The sequence below is a fragment of the Camelus ferus genome, chromosome 21 (genome assembly GCF_009834535.1).
Source record: "Camelus ferus isolate YT-003-E chromosome 21, BCGSAC_Cfer_1.0, whole genome shotgun sequence".
Taxonomy (NCBI): domain Eukaryota; kingdom Metazoa; phylum Chordata; class Mammalia; order Artiodactyla; family Camelidae; genus Camelus; species Camelus ferus.
Window position 1 is genome coordinate 28,031,061 of NC_045716.1, and position 14,584 is coordinate 28,045,644.

At 58.0% G+C, this 14,584-nt stretch overlaps 1 protein-coding gene across 5 annotated transcripts in view; it reads right to left on the minus strand.

Annotated features, from left to right (window-relative positions):
* Positions 1–138: 138 nt before the first annotated feature.
* FBXO31 (F-box protein 31) overlaps positions 139–14,584 on the minus strand; it is a 32,697-nt gene continuing 18,251 nt past the window's right edge. For 3 of the 5 annotated variants that reach the window (XM_032464509.1, XM_032464513.1, XM_032464512.1), the window contains 7 exons: positions 13,287–13,363; positions 10,517–10,684; positions 9,894–9,968; positions 6,319–6,428; positions 5,560–5,713; positions 4,100–4,464; positions 139–2,142 (listed from right to left, as the gene is read on the minus strand). In XM_032464509.1, the coding sequence (XP_032320400.1) occupies positions 1,920–2,142; positions 4,100–4,464; positions 5,560–5,713; positions 6,319–6,428; positions 9,894–9,968; positions 10,517–10,684; positions 13,287–13,363 (1,172 nt within the window). In that variant the 3' untranslated portion in view covers positions 139–1,919. Of the gene's footprint in view, positions 2,143–3,820; positions 3,912–4,099; positions 4,465–5,559; positions 5,714–6,318; positions 6,429–9,893; positions 9,969–10,516; positions 10,685–13,286; positions 13,364–14,584 lie in introns of all 5 variants that reach the window. The other 2 variants (XM_032464511.1, XM_032464510.1) reach the window with 2 other exon arrangements.

The window sequence follows — 14,584 nt, forward strand, 5'->3', positions numbered from 1 at the left end:
CGGACCCACCCATAGGCCCTGCGGCCCCGCCTGACACCCAAGACAGAGGCCAATGTGAGTGCAGCCAACAGCCCAGGGTTATTTTAGTCACTGTTCGTGGAAACCACGTGTAGGCCAGACACTAGACGCAGAACATCATTCAGATTTGAGACTGGTTTTTAATCCGAAGTGGTCATCTTCAATCTGCGTGCACTTTACAATGCTAGGGGCCTCGGATGGAGACAGTCCCTCAGAGCAGGCCTCAGCTCTGGATGAAAGACATTTTCTTGATTTATTTAAAGAATGGAGGTATAGCCTAGCGCCCAGCTGTCCTCCGTTATTGTCCTCAAGGTTTTGAGGCCAGCTGTCACCATTGGGGACGGCCATGCTTGGCACAAGAGAACAGCCACGCTGTGAGAGGGAGGTAGGTGACAGGCTTTTAGGCTCAGTCCCGCGAGAGATGCAGGAACTGGGATGACGTCCCCACCAACTACAGGTCCTGCTGGAAGGATCTGGGAGGTGAGCTGCGGTGCCTCTGATGAGACTTGGCTAACAGGGCCGGGCAGCTGCTCGGGGTTGGGGGGGTGCCCACAGAGCCTCCTGGGAGGCCCCGGTGCCGGTTAGGGCCGTGCCCAGAGCTCATCACTTCTGTGATTCTGGGCAGCAAAGGAAGGCCAAAGCTGCCAAACGTACTGAAGCGAGGGCAGTGGGGGATTATCATTTTAGAAAAGGGCCAGTCAGGGAGAAATCCATCAGGAGACACAGCACACGTTTCATGGGGCACCTCAGCTTGGTCTCTGCATGAAGGCACCACAAAGCTGTTCCCTTCCCTGGGGCCCCGCACCTGGCATGAGAGCTCAGCACAGTCCATCCAATGAGGATGAGCAACTGGCGGGACAGAGTATGCCCACCCCAGGAAGCCACACGCCCCGGCTGCCAGGCACGGTGACGGCTCTATAGGCTGGAGGGAGAGCTAAACCCAACTCCGGAGGCCTGTGTACATGCAGCTGGGGCTCTGTTCTTCAGAAGATGCCAAGATCAGACCGCAGAGGGGGTCCCCAAATGCAGGCGTCATGACCTGGGCACAACGCTGGAGGAAGGGTCAGTGCCTGGGGTCTCCATGCTGGAGGGCCCCCGAGGGTGCTTGGCTCCAAAGTGCGCCTCCACACGTGTGGGTGATGCTTCCGGAAAGCTGCCCTCTCCCTGCAAAAGGCATCAGACTCGCCCAGCACAACCATTTCTGGTGCTTCGCCCCTTTCAAGAGCGGTACCTGCGCAAACCACGCAGGAGGAACAGGCGCAGGGCCGTCCCATGGGGCCGCGTCCCAGTTCTGGGAAGCAGTGCAGCTCGGGGTCTGACGCCAGCGGGCGGGGCAGGGGCATGGCGTGCACTAAGTGAATGCCGTCTGAATGGCTGCAGCCAAGGCCCCAATGCGGCTGACTCCCTGGAGCTCCTCTTGCGCGCGCACACACACACATACACACATACACACACACACACCCCTACCCGCCCAAGCTGAGTCCAAGTCACCAAGGCCCTCGCCCAGGCCCTCTGGCTTGCTTCCCGCAGAGAGGACGGTGGAGCCAGTGTTCCATCAGCTGGAGGCAGAATCTTGTGTCCTGAACCTCCCTGAAGGAGGATTTTGTTTTCCCTAGAAAACGGCCACTCTCTCCAACGCACTTATCTGCACGCCCTGCAGCCGGTGCTCTAGATCAGTCCAGTTGTGGTCTTCTGTTTTTGTAAGGTGTGCTCAGCATTCCCATCAGCTGTTGACAAGCACGCGGGCAGCGGGGCGCTCTATGGAAGCGTCTGGGGCAGCCGCGTCGAGGCTCCTGCGAGAAGACGGGGGTCGGGTCAGAGGCAGAGTCTCCCAAGTGCATGCTGCTGTTCTTCCGACACGGGGCCGGGGCCTGCAGCTGCCCGACGCAGGGCCGGAGCCTTCAGGAGGTGAGGGACTGGATGTTCTTGAGCATCTCCTCGAAGGCCTGTGGGGACGGGGAATCCGCATTCCGGAAGGTGGCCTGGATCCTGCTGTACAGGCTGAAGGATTTCAGCTCCAGCCAGATGAACCCGAAACGATCCTCATCGAACAGGACGAAGACCCCGGGGGTGCGCTCAGGGCTGGTAAAGCCATGGCCGGCGATGAGGCCGGTGCCATAGAAGCTGAACAAAGACAAGAGGGAAGACACAGGGAGAGAGGGGTGAGCGGGGCCTGGAGGGCACGTGCCACCCATACCAAGCACCCTGTCGTCCCGGTGTTCTGGAACACCCTCCATTCCACACGAGCCACTTCCACCACCTGCCAGCAGGAGGCTGAGAAACAGCAGTTAAAGGCCGCCGAGAGAGCCATCTGGTGGGCCCCGGGCCTTCAGGAAGCATGCCTTTCAGTACGTGGCAGACTTTTGGGCTCACCCCACCGACTGCTGCTCCCTAGCCACCCACCCAAGCTAGAGGACGAGGGGCCCAGGCAACCTCACCTCGTACCTCTGTCCCAAAGTACTGCATCTTCATGATGTGACCCAGGTGACAGATCTCAGTCCCTGGGACAGTTACATCCACATATGAACAACTCAAATGTAACATAATGACTTATCAGCATGCAGCTGACATTAACTGAGAAGCCAGAACTTGCAAATACCCATTACAGCCAAGTTTCTAGATCAGCTGGCAGGCTGAAATACGTTTATGTCTTTCTTACGAAGAACTCAGTGTTTCTGACAGGAGACAAGGAGTTGGGGGCTGGTCCAAGCCTCCAAGTGCGTGGAATGGTGCTCAGGACTCCCACTTCCGCCTGCCACACAGAGGCTCTGCCGGGCAGGAGGGGGACAGCAGCCCCAGGTACGAGGGGCTCAGAGGGTTTCTTGGGGTTGGATGGGGAGCAGCACTGCAGCCCAAAGGGCGGCAAAGTGACGCCCACTGACCTCAGACACAGAGACGTGAGCACACACGCCCCTCCTGGCCAACCCCTGATACTCGGCACTGGGTGGAGGACCATGTGTGGCTCCACTGGAGGCTGGACCAGAGCTTCCAGGCCTGCACACTGGTGAGCTGGCTGTGAGAGGCTGTGAGTTGTCAAGGCTCCCAGGGATAACAGAGCCCATTCCTTTATGACCTTTCAAAAGTTTACATCGGGTGAAGTTCCATTGGAACACTATGTGTATGTCTTCCTCTGGAAAACCCAAACTCAGCCACTTTTATCACAACCATATACGTGGAGAGAACATAATGAGTTTTTCCATCATACCCACATAGGTGTGCACTCACGCTGTCAGTCTACACATGGGGAGCCGGGAGAACACTGTGGACACACGAGACAGCAGCTGGCCCAGAGGTAAAGAAAGCAAACCCTCACCGGCAACACGACAAAGGCTGGCACAGGAGCCTGTTCCACCAAAACGCACCCTGGGCAACTGACTGGGATCTCTGCGGTGACGGGATGTTCCAGGCCTGCTCTGTCCACACAAGAGCGGCTACTGAGCATGAAATGTGGCCAGTGCGACTGAGCACCTGGACTTTCAATTTTATTCACTTTAGTTAATTAAATGTAAACAGCCCTAGAGTGGAGGAGACTGGGGTCTCCTCACTCATCACCAGGGAGCACTGAGCGGCCTGGACAGAAGCGTGTGAACAGCATGCCAGGCCTGGAGCTGGCTGAGTGGGGTAGGCCTTGACCCAGACTGGAGCCCACAGCCTCTGTGGGGAGGCTGTCCAAGCCGGAGAAGCCAGAGGAAGAAACAAGGAGGAAGGTGGGGACCCAGGACAAGACTGACTGCAAGATCTCCCTGGGGGAGGTGTGGGCAGGGCCACCACAGCCTACTTTCAGTGCTGCTCGCCGCCTCACCTGTCCACCTCTCAACTCAGTAGCTGTGCAGCGCGAGGCGCTGGGGTGGAGGCCCCATGCCAGCAGCTCTAACAGTCCCCGTCTGAGGCCCCTGAGGAGTGAGAAGACAGGAGCCCACAATCTGAGACCCGGCTGTGCCGCCCAGGAGGTAGGGCTGGCACCGGGCACTCGGGCCAAGCTGGCAGCGGACCAGGCGGACAGAGCTCCCAACCAGTGCAGCGCCCAGCGTGGGGTCAGCCCGGGCCCCCGGAAGCCCCACCCGCCATTCCGCATCCTCACCACATCCTGCAAGTCCGGGGATAGTCCTCGTTCCTCGAGCTCACGCCCACGGGCAACACGAACGGCTGCCCCTGCCCAGACTGGACAGGCTGCTCAGCTGCGGCCAAGGCCTCTCCATCCCCAGGCTCCCTGCCCTGCTCAGCGGGCGGCTCCGCATGGGGCTGCACAGGGCCCGGCCGGGGCTCTCCCTCGCTGTCCTCAGGCCCGCCTTCCTGCTGCTGCTCCTGGCGCACCTGCTCCCCCACTTCCAGGACGATGCGGGAGAGCTCGCTGAAGTCACGGAGGCTCTCGACATCGGGCAGCTGGATGCGGTACCTGAGGTCGATCTCCACTGTCTGCTGCCCGGCAGGGATATTGGGGTCACCCTGCGGAGCGGGCAGACAGTGGTCAGCAGGCTCAGAGACCCACAGAACACACTCTGCACGGCTTCCATCCTCCGGCCCACTTCTGGCCAAGAGCGCTCACTCGTCGTTCCTTCTGGTTTGGCAGCACCACATACAGGTCAGAGTATCTTAGAAACCCTTTAAAAGACAGCGCCCAGAGTAGGCAGCCTTCCGTGAAGGGCCTCTGAGGACTGGGAGCAGTGGTGCCCATGAGGGCGGTGGGTACATCTGCACCCAGCGACCTCTGAACCAAAGACAACTGAAGAGACAGGACTTGGAGAGGCCCACGGCCGGGTCAGGTGAGTGGCAGGCCTGAAACGCCAGCCCAGGCCTGTCTGCCTGGAACACAAAAGCTCCTAGGCATGATCCCGGAAGAACAGCCAGGCCCTGCCATTCCACACAGGGCTGAGGAGCTGCAGGACAGCCCACCGTGCAGGGACGCAGCCTAGTACCAGGCCCTCATCTATAGAGAGCTTTCCCAGCGCACAGGGCACCCAGCTGACAGAGGAGCGAGCACTGCCCTGCTTCTCCAGGATGCTCTCACCCACACCTGCTCGAGGATGGAAGCACAGGGAACAACAGCCCCTGGAGCGAGGGACAGGGGCCTATCGTCCAGAACCCCCTACACAGCTCAGCCACCCTCCCCGTGCTTTCCCGAGCTGCTGAGGCCAGGACAGGCTGCGGGAGCCCAAGTACTAGCTAAGACCCTGCACCTCAGGGTCACCTGGGGAGCGCCTGGAGCCCCGCACCCAGTCCATCCCCATTAAATCAGGAACTCTGGGTGGGGCCCGGGTATCACTATTTTCTCCACCTCCCCAGGGACTCCAGCATGTGGCCGGGGCTGAGAGCCATGTGAGAAGGTGCCTTGGAAATGGTCAGAATCCCCTGGAGATCTCGTGGAAGGCAGATCCTAGATCAACAGGTCCAGGTGGTGTCTGAGACTCCATGTTCCCAGCAAACTCCCTGCAGTCTGGGTCCCACCCTGAGTAGCTGGGGTGCAGCCCGAGTCAGGCCACACCATGCCAACCTGACGGGGTCTACACAGCGCTGGGCCCGCTAGGCGGCCTCTGGACTCACCGTGATCTTCGTGCCCCTGGCATGCTTCCCGTGGAAGCTGAGCATGACGATCTCCAGGCCGTGGCTGCCATAGGTGCCCTTGAAGAGGCCAGGCCTGATGAGGTCGTCCGGGTGGCTGGGCGGGAGGTAGATGCGGCGGTAGGTCAGGCAGTTGCTGCAGGGTGGGGGTGTGGGCAGCGTGAGTGTGCAACGGGCAGAGCCCCACAGCCTGGGCAGCACAGGGCTCACACCTCTCCCAGCCATGCTGCGGTGGTGGTGCCTGCCAGGCCAGCAGGGAGCAGGGGCACCCCACCTTCCTGAGCCACGCTCCCCCCCACCCACATGTGCACACACACCTTACACTGCCTCCAACGGCTGCGGACAGGGAGCCCTGAGACTGCAAGGGGGACAACACAAAGGAGACATTGCAAAGGGGCTAACGGGCTGTGGGACAGGGCCAGAGGCTGCAGCAGTGGGGAGGCCAAGAGGCCTCCCGAGCGGGTGTGGGGAAGCAACCACGAGGCTCTAATACCCAGGACAGGCCGCAAGAGCACATGGCTGGTGGGTGAGGGTGGTCAGACACCAAGGCGGGCTGGGGAGGAGAGACAGGGCTGTGCACACAGTGCCCAGAGAGGGACTTTGCTCAGAGTGCCCAGAGAGAGGACGCACTCACAGCACCCAGAGTGGGGGGCCAGGCCCACGGTACCTGAGGGAGGGACCACAGGCACAGCACTCAGAGAGCGACTGTGCTCACAGTACCCACACTGGGGCTGCACTCACTCGTACTGACTGGTGTAGATGAACTTCATCAGGATGAGCTCCTGCATGTGCTCATGGAAAATGTCCTCCAGCGTCCGCCCCCACTCTTCCCTCAGCCATGTGCGGAACTCCTTCCAAGAGAACACAGGACATGAAAACCACCACAGCACAAGGTGCGGAGAGGCTGCTCCCTGTGATGCTGGTGGGCGGGTAGGAGGGAGCAGAGCCGCCGTGCGCTTGGTCTCCCAGAACCTGGTCTCCGTCCCTGCTGAGGCGTGATGCCAACGAAAGCCAGGGGCACTGGTCCCCACTTTCCCAGACGTCCACAGGAAGGGAGCCCAGGGACCGTGGGGGTCCTCTGGGCAAGGCTGGGGCCGCAGCCTGCGTCCAGAGCTCCAGCTGCGCGAGCCTCACTTCTGGGTCCCCACAGACAGGAGGCGTCTACACGGAGTCTGGTTCTCGGGCTTCTAGAGGGGCGGGCATGGCCGGACTTGACACTCACCAACAACCCAGCCCCAGTGCCGGCCGAGTCAGCAGAACTGCCTTCTGCAGCCACTGATGAGGAATGGGACAGGTACAGGTGGGGTGGGGAGTGTGGCAGATTTTCCATTTTAAAATGTGCCCTTCATAATCATGTCATATTCGGAAGGTATATTTGTAAAAAGAAAGCTTTTATAAACACCACATCCAAGTAAAGCCCAATAACTCTACAGGATCAAATAATGCAAAGGATATTCAGTGCTTAATAGTTTCATTATGTACATTTAATACGATTAATCCACAGCTCTGAGTTCCCAATGCAACACAGTATTTCTAATGAATGTTTGAAATCAGCTCTACAAACAGAAGCAAGAGCAATTTCCAAAAAAACAAAAAAGCTACAATCTGTCAATTGCTTTAATATGTTACTGCCCAAACCCTGGCAAAGAACAGAAATTACTAATGACTGAAATAAACAACTATTAGAACTGCAATGCCAATATATTAAAAAATCAACTGAATTTTTATAACTATCAGCACAAAATTGGAAAATGAAAAATTTTAAATCCTATTTACAACAGCCTCAAAAAACGCAAGACTCAGGAATAAATACTATAAAACGTGTGATCCCTGTGCTCTGCAAACCACAAGGGAGTGAAGAAAGAGGCCTGCGGAGCAGAGGCAGCTGTGGCCTGGAAGACTCAGTACTGGGCAGCAACTGTCTCCAAACGGATGTCCTGACTCCACGGCCGCCAATCCTAACCCCGCCAGGCTTTCTGTAGAAACTGACAAGCTGGTTCTGAAATGAGCTGGGAACATCCAAAGCAACCCTGCAGAAGAACCAAGCTGGGGGACCCACGCCAGCCTGCGTCACGACCTACATAAGGCTGCGGTAATCAAGATGGTGCTGGACCATAAGGACTGACAACACACCAACAGAGCTCAGGAGAGCGCCTGGAAACGGACATGTCTGTCTCTTGAGCTGATTTCGACAACGGTGTCCGAGTGATGCAGCAGGGAAAGGGAGTCTCCTCCACAAGCGGTGCCTGAACAGCTGGACAGCCACGCGCAGCAAGTGAGCCCCATCCCACCTCACACCTCACACAGGAGGCAGCTCAGCCAGGCCACAGACCTAAACACAGTGTGAAGCTACCAAACTTCTAGAAAGATAGCGAGAGACACTCTCTTTGCAGCTTGGGAGGAAGCAGAAAACAGTAACCACAAAAAGAAAAACTTAACAAGTTAGACTTAACCAAAAGTCAAAACCTTCCACTAAAAGTGGCTGAACTCATGAAGGAAAGGCCCTAAAAACAAGATCAGATAAAGAAATAACAGATAAAAATGGAAGTGAGTGAACTAGTGAGCAAGGATTTCTGAGTTGCCATGGTGAATAATGAGACTTGAGCTAAATACCATGAAGATGGCCTGTGAACATTCATAATCTTATTTATTTTGCAGAGAAGGTCAGTCATTAGCAACACCAGCCAGACCCAATTACTCAGAGCAAAGACTTCTGATGGACACCTACTGTGAAATGACCTCCTCAGATGTGCACCCACGAGGACACACACAGGGCCTAGAGCACAGCGGACAAGAGCGAGTGCACCATGGATCCAGGCTTGTTCACCACAGACGGCACTGCACAACCACCACCTCAATCTGCGTGGTGGCCTCGGAGGGGGGCGCTAAGATTTTCCCTGTTCAGAAAAGGTAAGGAACCTTCCCAGAGTCACCCAGCCAGCCAGTGGCAGGATCAAAGCTAAGCAAAGGCCATGTGCTTACTGGTCTCATCCCCACCAGGGCTGGCGCCAGGGCTGGCAGGAGCGCGGCGAGGCAGGGGTCACGTGCCCTGGTGGGCTGTGAATGGGGACCAGCAAACTGACAACGTGCAAAAAGAATCTGGGATGTCTTCAGGGCAACTCCATTTCTGTGTAATCCAAAGACTACATAAGGTTTTTGCAGAGCTCAGGCAGCGAGGTTACAGCAAGAAGCCTGCGTCTCTGCCGGGCTCCAGTCAGGCCTGACACTGGCTGTCACTCTCCTGCAACGGCCTACCCAGCCTCCAAACGGCTCGGGGCTGCAGGCAATCTCCTGGCCCCACTTTGCAAACAAGGACAGTGGCTCCAGGAGGGAAAGTCCCTCGAGCACTTGGCCAGGAGGGTAACAGGGGAAACGACACCACGCCTGGCCGCAGGGGAGCAGTCGCGGCATCACGGCAAGACGGCAGGCAGAACACCGTGCTAAGGACAAAGCCTGTGAAGAGTGCTGAGGAGCCTGGGAAGTGCTTCTGGAATAACAGCAGTTACGCCGAAGAAAACAACTGTCCGAACGAGACAGCTCGCCTTCATGCACACGTCACAGAGGCCGAGGGAAGCACGCAGGGTGAGGGAGAGTAGGCACGGAGGCCGCTCCTGGCGGGGCTGCGTCCACACCCCTTCCCCCCTGATTCTCAGGGTTCGTATCTGACAACGACAAGGTATCACCTTAGGGGTGGGGTGAGAAAGCACAAGAGACAAAGGAAAGCAGACTAGCGGGAGCCCAGCGCCCAAGCCTCTGCGGCCAAGCACACCACAGGCTGGCCAGGCCACCCTCCTCCCCCTCCCCCCACCCCGCTCCTCCATGCAGCCCCAGATCTCCGGAAGTCTCAGGCTGGGCCCCGGACAGGCAGGGAGCGGGGAGGGGAGGTGGTGGCTCAGCCTTGCCCATCCCCTGTGAAGAAAACCAGGCAGCAACTGCACCAGGAAGCCAGACAGGAGACTCAGGGCTGGGGTCTTGGGCGGGCGAGGGCCTGCACTGCTTTCAAGGACCCAGGAGATGAGGCTGCAGTTTGACGAGTGCCTGGGAGGGGCACCTAAGGAGCAAGCAGGACACCGCAGTCCCGTGGTGCCCGATCCTGCCACAGAACAGTCTGGACTTGGCCTTCGAAGGTGTACAAGGCTGGCATAAATCCCAGAACTGGAGTCTGGGTGCAGGAAGTGGGGGGCTGGCAAGCCTCACGATGCAGTTTACACAGAGCTGCTTTGGGCGTGGATGAGAGGGCTAGGGTGGGGGAGACTCCCACGGTTCCCTCCTGAACAAGGCTCCAAAGGGGCCGGAGGCCGGAGGCCCGGGCTTACCTCCTGCCTCCCGCCTGACATCCTGTGGTGGTCCGTCTGGTTGCACTTGGTGGAGAACTCATCCTTCTTCATGATCTTGGGCATCCACACCAAGGAGAGAGGGTCACAAGTCACCCTCAGCACCCCACCAGACAGGGGCACCACCAGGCCCTCCTGCACAGAAGCCCCCGCTCATGAACGTGAGCTCAAAGCTGCCAGGCCGTGGCCGGTCCAAGAAGGGGGCTCAGAAACCCTCCGAGCACGGCTGCCTTCCAGGGGGGCTGGCAGGGTTGCCATGGGGTGGCCGGCTGCCCGGCCAATGTCCCAGAGCAGAACATCTTACTCCAAGCCGACACTCTTGCAAAGAGGATAAAAAGGAACAGTGAGGAACTGTGGTTGGAAGAATACATGGTTCTAACTGGAGGCAGAGTCGGGGGGCTCCAGCGAGTGCCCCTCTGAGGGGTAAGAGCAGCACCGACGGCGCACAGGGGGCCAGCCCCCCCCACCCCCACCCCCACCCCCCCGCCGCTGGCCAGCAAGGAAAGGCCCCAGCAGGCAGCCGGCACGGGGCTTCAGGAGAACGAGGGAGACCCAGCCCCTCACTGCACGCACAAGCGGCTGCGTCTAAGGAGCCCCGTGCTCACCTGGATGTGGCCATTGTGGGGCCCTCTGTGGCCGTACATGCACTCCACCGTGGCCGACTTCCTCTCCATCAGGTGGATTCTGAACAAGGGCTTGAACCGCATCGGGTCGTCCACGTGAGGGTCGTGGGGAGGCAGGTACATCCAGCCAATGATGAAAAAGCCGTCCACCTGCGACGCAGGTCCACGCAAGGGTGAGGCTGGGGGACAGCATCCTGCCCCAAGGCTGACCACAGGACCACCCTCGTCTCCACACTCCAGTCCCGCAAGGACCTGGGGGCCCACCCAGCACAGCAGGACAAGCACGGCCCCGCACACCAGTGTGTGTTAGCTGAGAAGTGGTTCTCTAAAATAACACCTGCTGACTAACGCTGGTCACACTGTATTATACCACTGAAATCCGCTGAGAAATGGAGCTCAGTGTTCTCCCTACCCCTCAAAAAAGGCTAAAACAGAGAGGTGATAGGTGTGTTAACTAACGAGATGGCAGAATCCTTCCACAGTGTGCAGGCACGTCAGATCACCATGGTGTCCTCTGTACATATCTTACAAATTTTTTAAATAGAAAATACAGTGGTTAGATCTGAATCCAAGCAAGCCTTTTAGAGAGAACTTCCAGGTCTGAAGTGGAGGTGAGGGGCTGGGGGAACCTGCTGGAAGATACAAGGAAGAAGCAAGAATGACCCACAAAGTGGACACCCAGCAGGGCACTGACCAGAGGAAAACTGGAGATGCTGCTTCGGCAGGAGACATGAGGCAAAGCAGACACTGCAGCGTGAGGGCGGGTTTAGATCCTGATCCGAACCAGCCAGCTGTCAACAGGCAGCTCTGAGACCACACCCACGTGGTCAGAGAACCCCACTGAAGCACAGGCGCCACGACCCGGCCACAGCCGCCTGCCGAACCTGGGGTGTTCCCACTGCTCTTCTCACTACTCATGTGCGTGTGCGCAAACGACAGACGATAAAGGTGGCGACCAGGTCAGAGGAGGGAGCGGCCCCCAGACACGGGCACGCAGCAAACGCACGCACGTTCTCAGCTGGGGCGGGGGGACTCTGCATCCCCGCCTCGGATGACCCAGAGGACACTCCTGCCCCCCAGGGGAGCCAGCATCCACAGCTTCCAGCTCTGGAGACAGAGGAAGAGAGAACTCGGCCGTTTCTGCAGCGAGCTGTCTGAGACAAGGGCCAGGTGGTGCTGTTCTGTCGTGGGCTCCACGTCCCTGTCTCCTGCTTTCAGAAGCCCTTTTTTTTTTTAACTCTATTATTCACTCCCAGTAAGAAAAACAATTATCACCCTCCCCAACTAAAAGGAAGGAAAGAATCTGGCCATGACGGGAGGGAGCTGCATGGCTTGTCCCTGGGAGAACGTTCTAAAAGCAAGGCTCCCCCAGTGACATTAAACATAACAAACGTAAAGTGTTTCTTTAATGGATGTTTCCACCAAATTAGAGAATATGAAGCAATATTTATCCCTGCCCCAAACCCCACCTGGTGAGCAAAATACAGAGTGACAGAGTAACCAGAGTCACCCAGTGGCCCCCGTCAACCAGGCTCAGAGGAGCCCACACCCAGGCCGTGGCGCAGCAGAGCCCACGCACAGGGACACAAGGCAACGCCAGGCCCCCAGACTTGGCTTCTGGCCTTCCAGGCGTGTGTGCCGAGAGGGGAACAAAAATCAGGACACTAGCCGTGCACAAAGGGCACCTGACTTTGCTCTCACTGCACCACCTGCTGCGGCAACATCCGAGGCCAGGTGCCGGCCCAGAGCTCCACGAGTGTGATGCCCGCCCAGGTCCTGGCTCCCGATTCAGAGGCCTGGCTCACAGAGCGCGCAGCCAGAGACCCGGCTAGGGCTGCTCCTGCGAGGCGCCGACACCAGGCCCTTTGGGACAACTCAATTTTAGACTCTGACTTCCAGACTGGGAGAGTAAATCCTGTTGTTTTAGCCCTCCCAGTGCATGGTAATTTGTTCCAAGAGCCCCAGGACGCTAAGATGGTGAGTGATAAGCGATCTGTGAGGAGAGGCTCTGAGATCCTGGACACACCCCATTTCCCAAAGAGCGCTCACTTGCTGGTTTCACCAGCCAGCGAGGACCCTGGCCCGGCTCCAGCGTTACCATGAGGGTGAGGAAATATTTAAAACCCCATGTTCTGACTCTGCTCTAAGACTTCTGTCCCCGAGGCCATGCCTGCAGGGAGACCATGCCAACGCCTCACCCTAGAGCATCTCCCATGCTGGACTGTGTCTGATTCATAGAGCAAGCACTCCACACTGCGCTGGGACAACAGAAGGCACTGCAGTAGTGACAGATCAAGGCACAGAGACGGACACTTGCCACGACACCAGGCCCGGGCCGCGCGGTCGCCTGGAGTGGGCGGGCCTATGCTTTCCATCCAGGACTAGGCTCCGAGTGCCCCACACAGCCTCCTTTTCTTTCAACCTGCGGACCCCCCGTTCAGGGCTACGAACCAGCGCACGACCCAACACCAGAGCGTCCTGCGGTGTGAGGGCAGTGGCCCTCAGTGTCTGGGAGACAGGGACCAGGGAAGGGAAGATGCCCTCACAGCAGCTGGCATCCCATCACCACAGAGTCCGGAGATGAGGCAGAAGCCAAGAGCGACCTCAAATGAATCTCTGCTCATTTAGAAAATGACACCTGACTCCCAAAAAGTAACCTATTACATCGTCACACAGGAACTGCTGGCCTGCCCCTCCTGTGGAGGACGGAGCGCCGTCCCCGAGAATGCAGGCGCAGCGCTCCGGGACTTACCACCACATTCAGCAGTCCTCCGTACGGCCCGATGTCCGGCTGCCACAGTCCCAAGATGTGTCTGTACCGGTGAAGCACTACAGGGAGAGAGCACAGGACCTCGCTGTAGACGCGCCGTCTCTCCAGCGAATCGGAGGAAAGGGTGGGAGGAAGGCGTGCGGGTGAGGAAACCAGCTGCAAAGGCCTGTAACAGGGCCTCGGGAACAAATGTGGATTCAAGCAAACCATCCCTACACAATGGGCCATTCGGAACCTCAGCCTCTGCAACCCAGCTCCAACAACCGGGAACCGCTGCCTCGGAGGACACAGAGTGAGCGCCCTCGTCAAGCAGAGCCTCCCGGCGGTGCACCCAGCTGAGAAGGCGTGGGCTTCTCTGATGGAGGTGGAATCCAAAGCGTCCAGGGCTGTGCGGTGAGATTTACGTTGCCTCATCTGTCTTTAAAAAAAAATTTCCCCCTTATTTCAAAAGCAACATATGTGTATCCAACAACGGAGAAAAGGCACCTAATGCCGACCTGAGATCCCACTGCCCACGCTGGCCAGCGCGGTAAACGCCACAGGAACCACCCTCACTTCGTGTATTTGCTGAGCGAACAAGTGAAGGGATGAGCAGACTGCCCAGAGAAGACAAGCAGCTTATGCAGGGCCCTGCCTGCCAGCCAGAGGGCCTGGGGTCTCTCTGCAGCCAGCATGTGCTGGTGCATCTTACGTGTCATCTGTGCTGGGCCATGGAGGGGTCCAGACACTTCTGGTCAAACATGATTCTGGTCTGCCTGTGCTCTGGGTGAGATTAGTATTGAGATCTGTGGACAGAGAGCACAGAATGCGCTCCCTCATGTGGCGGGCCTCGTCCAATCAGTTGAAGGCCCAGACAGAAGAAGGCTGGCACTCCCACCAGCGTGGAGGAGCTCCGCCTGCCTGGCTGCAAGCTGGGACATCGTGTTTTCTAAGCAGATCATGGGCTCTTCCTGAACAGCACAAAAAGGCTGAGCCTCCCATGAACACGGGGCAATCTTCTCCTGCCTGAGTGCCTTGAGCTGGTGCACTGGGCTTTCCTGGCCTTCGGACTCCATCTGAAACATGGGCTCTTCCTGGGGCTGGAACCTGCTGGACTGCAGACTGGAACTACACCATCGGCTCCTCTGGTCTCCAGCCTGCTGACTGGAGAGCCTCGGACTTGCCAGCCTCCCTGGCTGTGTGATCCAATTCCTTGTAATAATCTCTATATACAAAGAAAGCGGTTCAGCGTCTGAGAACCCCGGCTAACACACAGTGGGGGCCACGGGTGGTCTGCACCG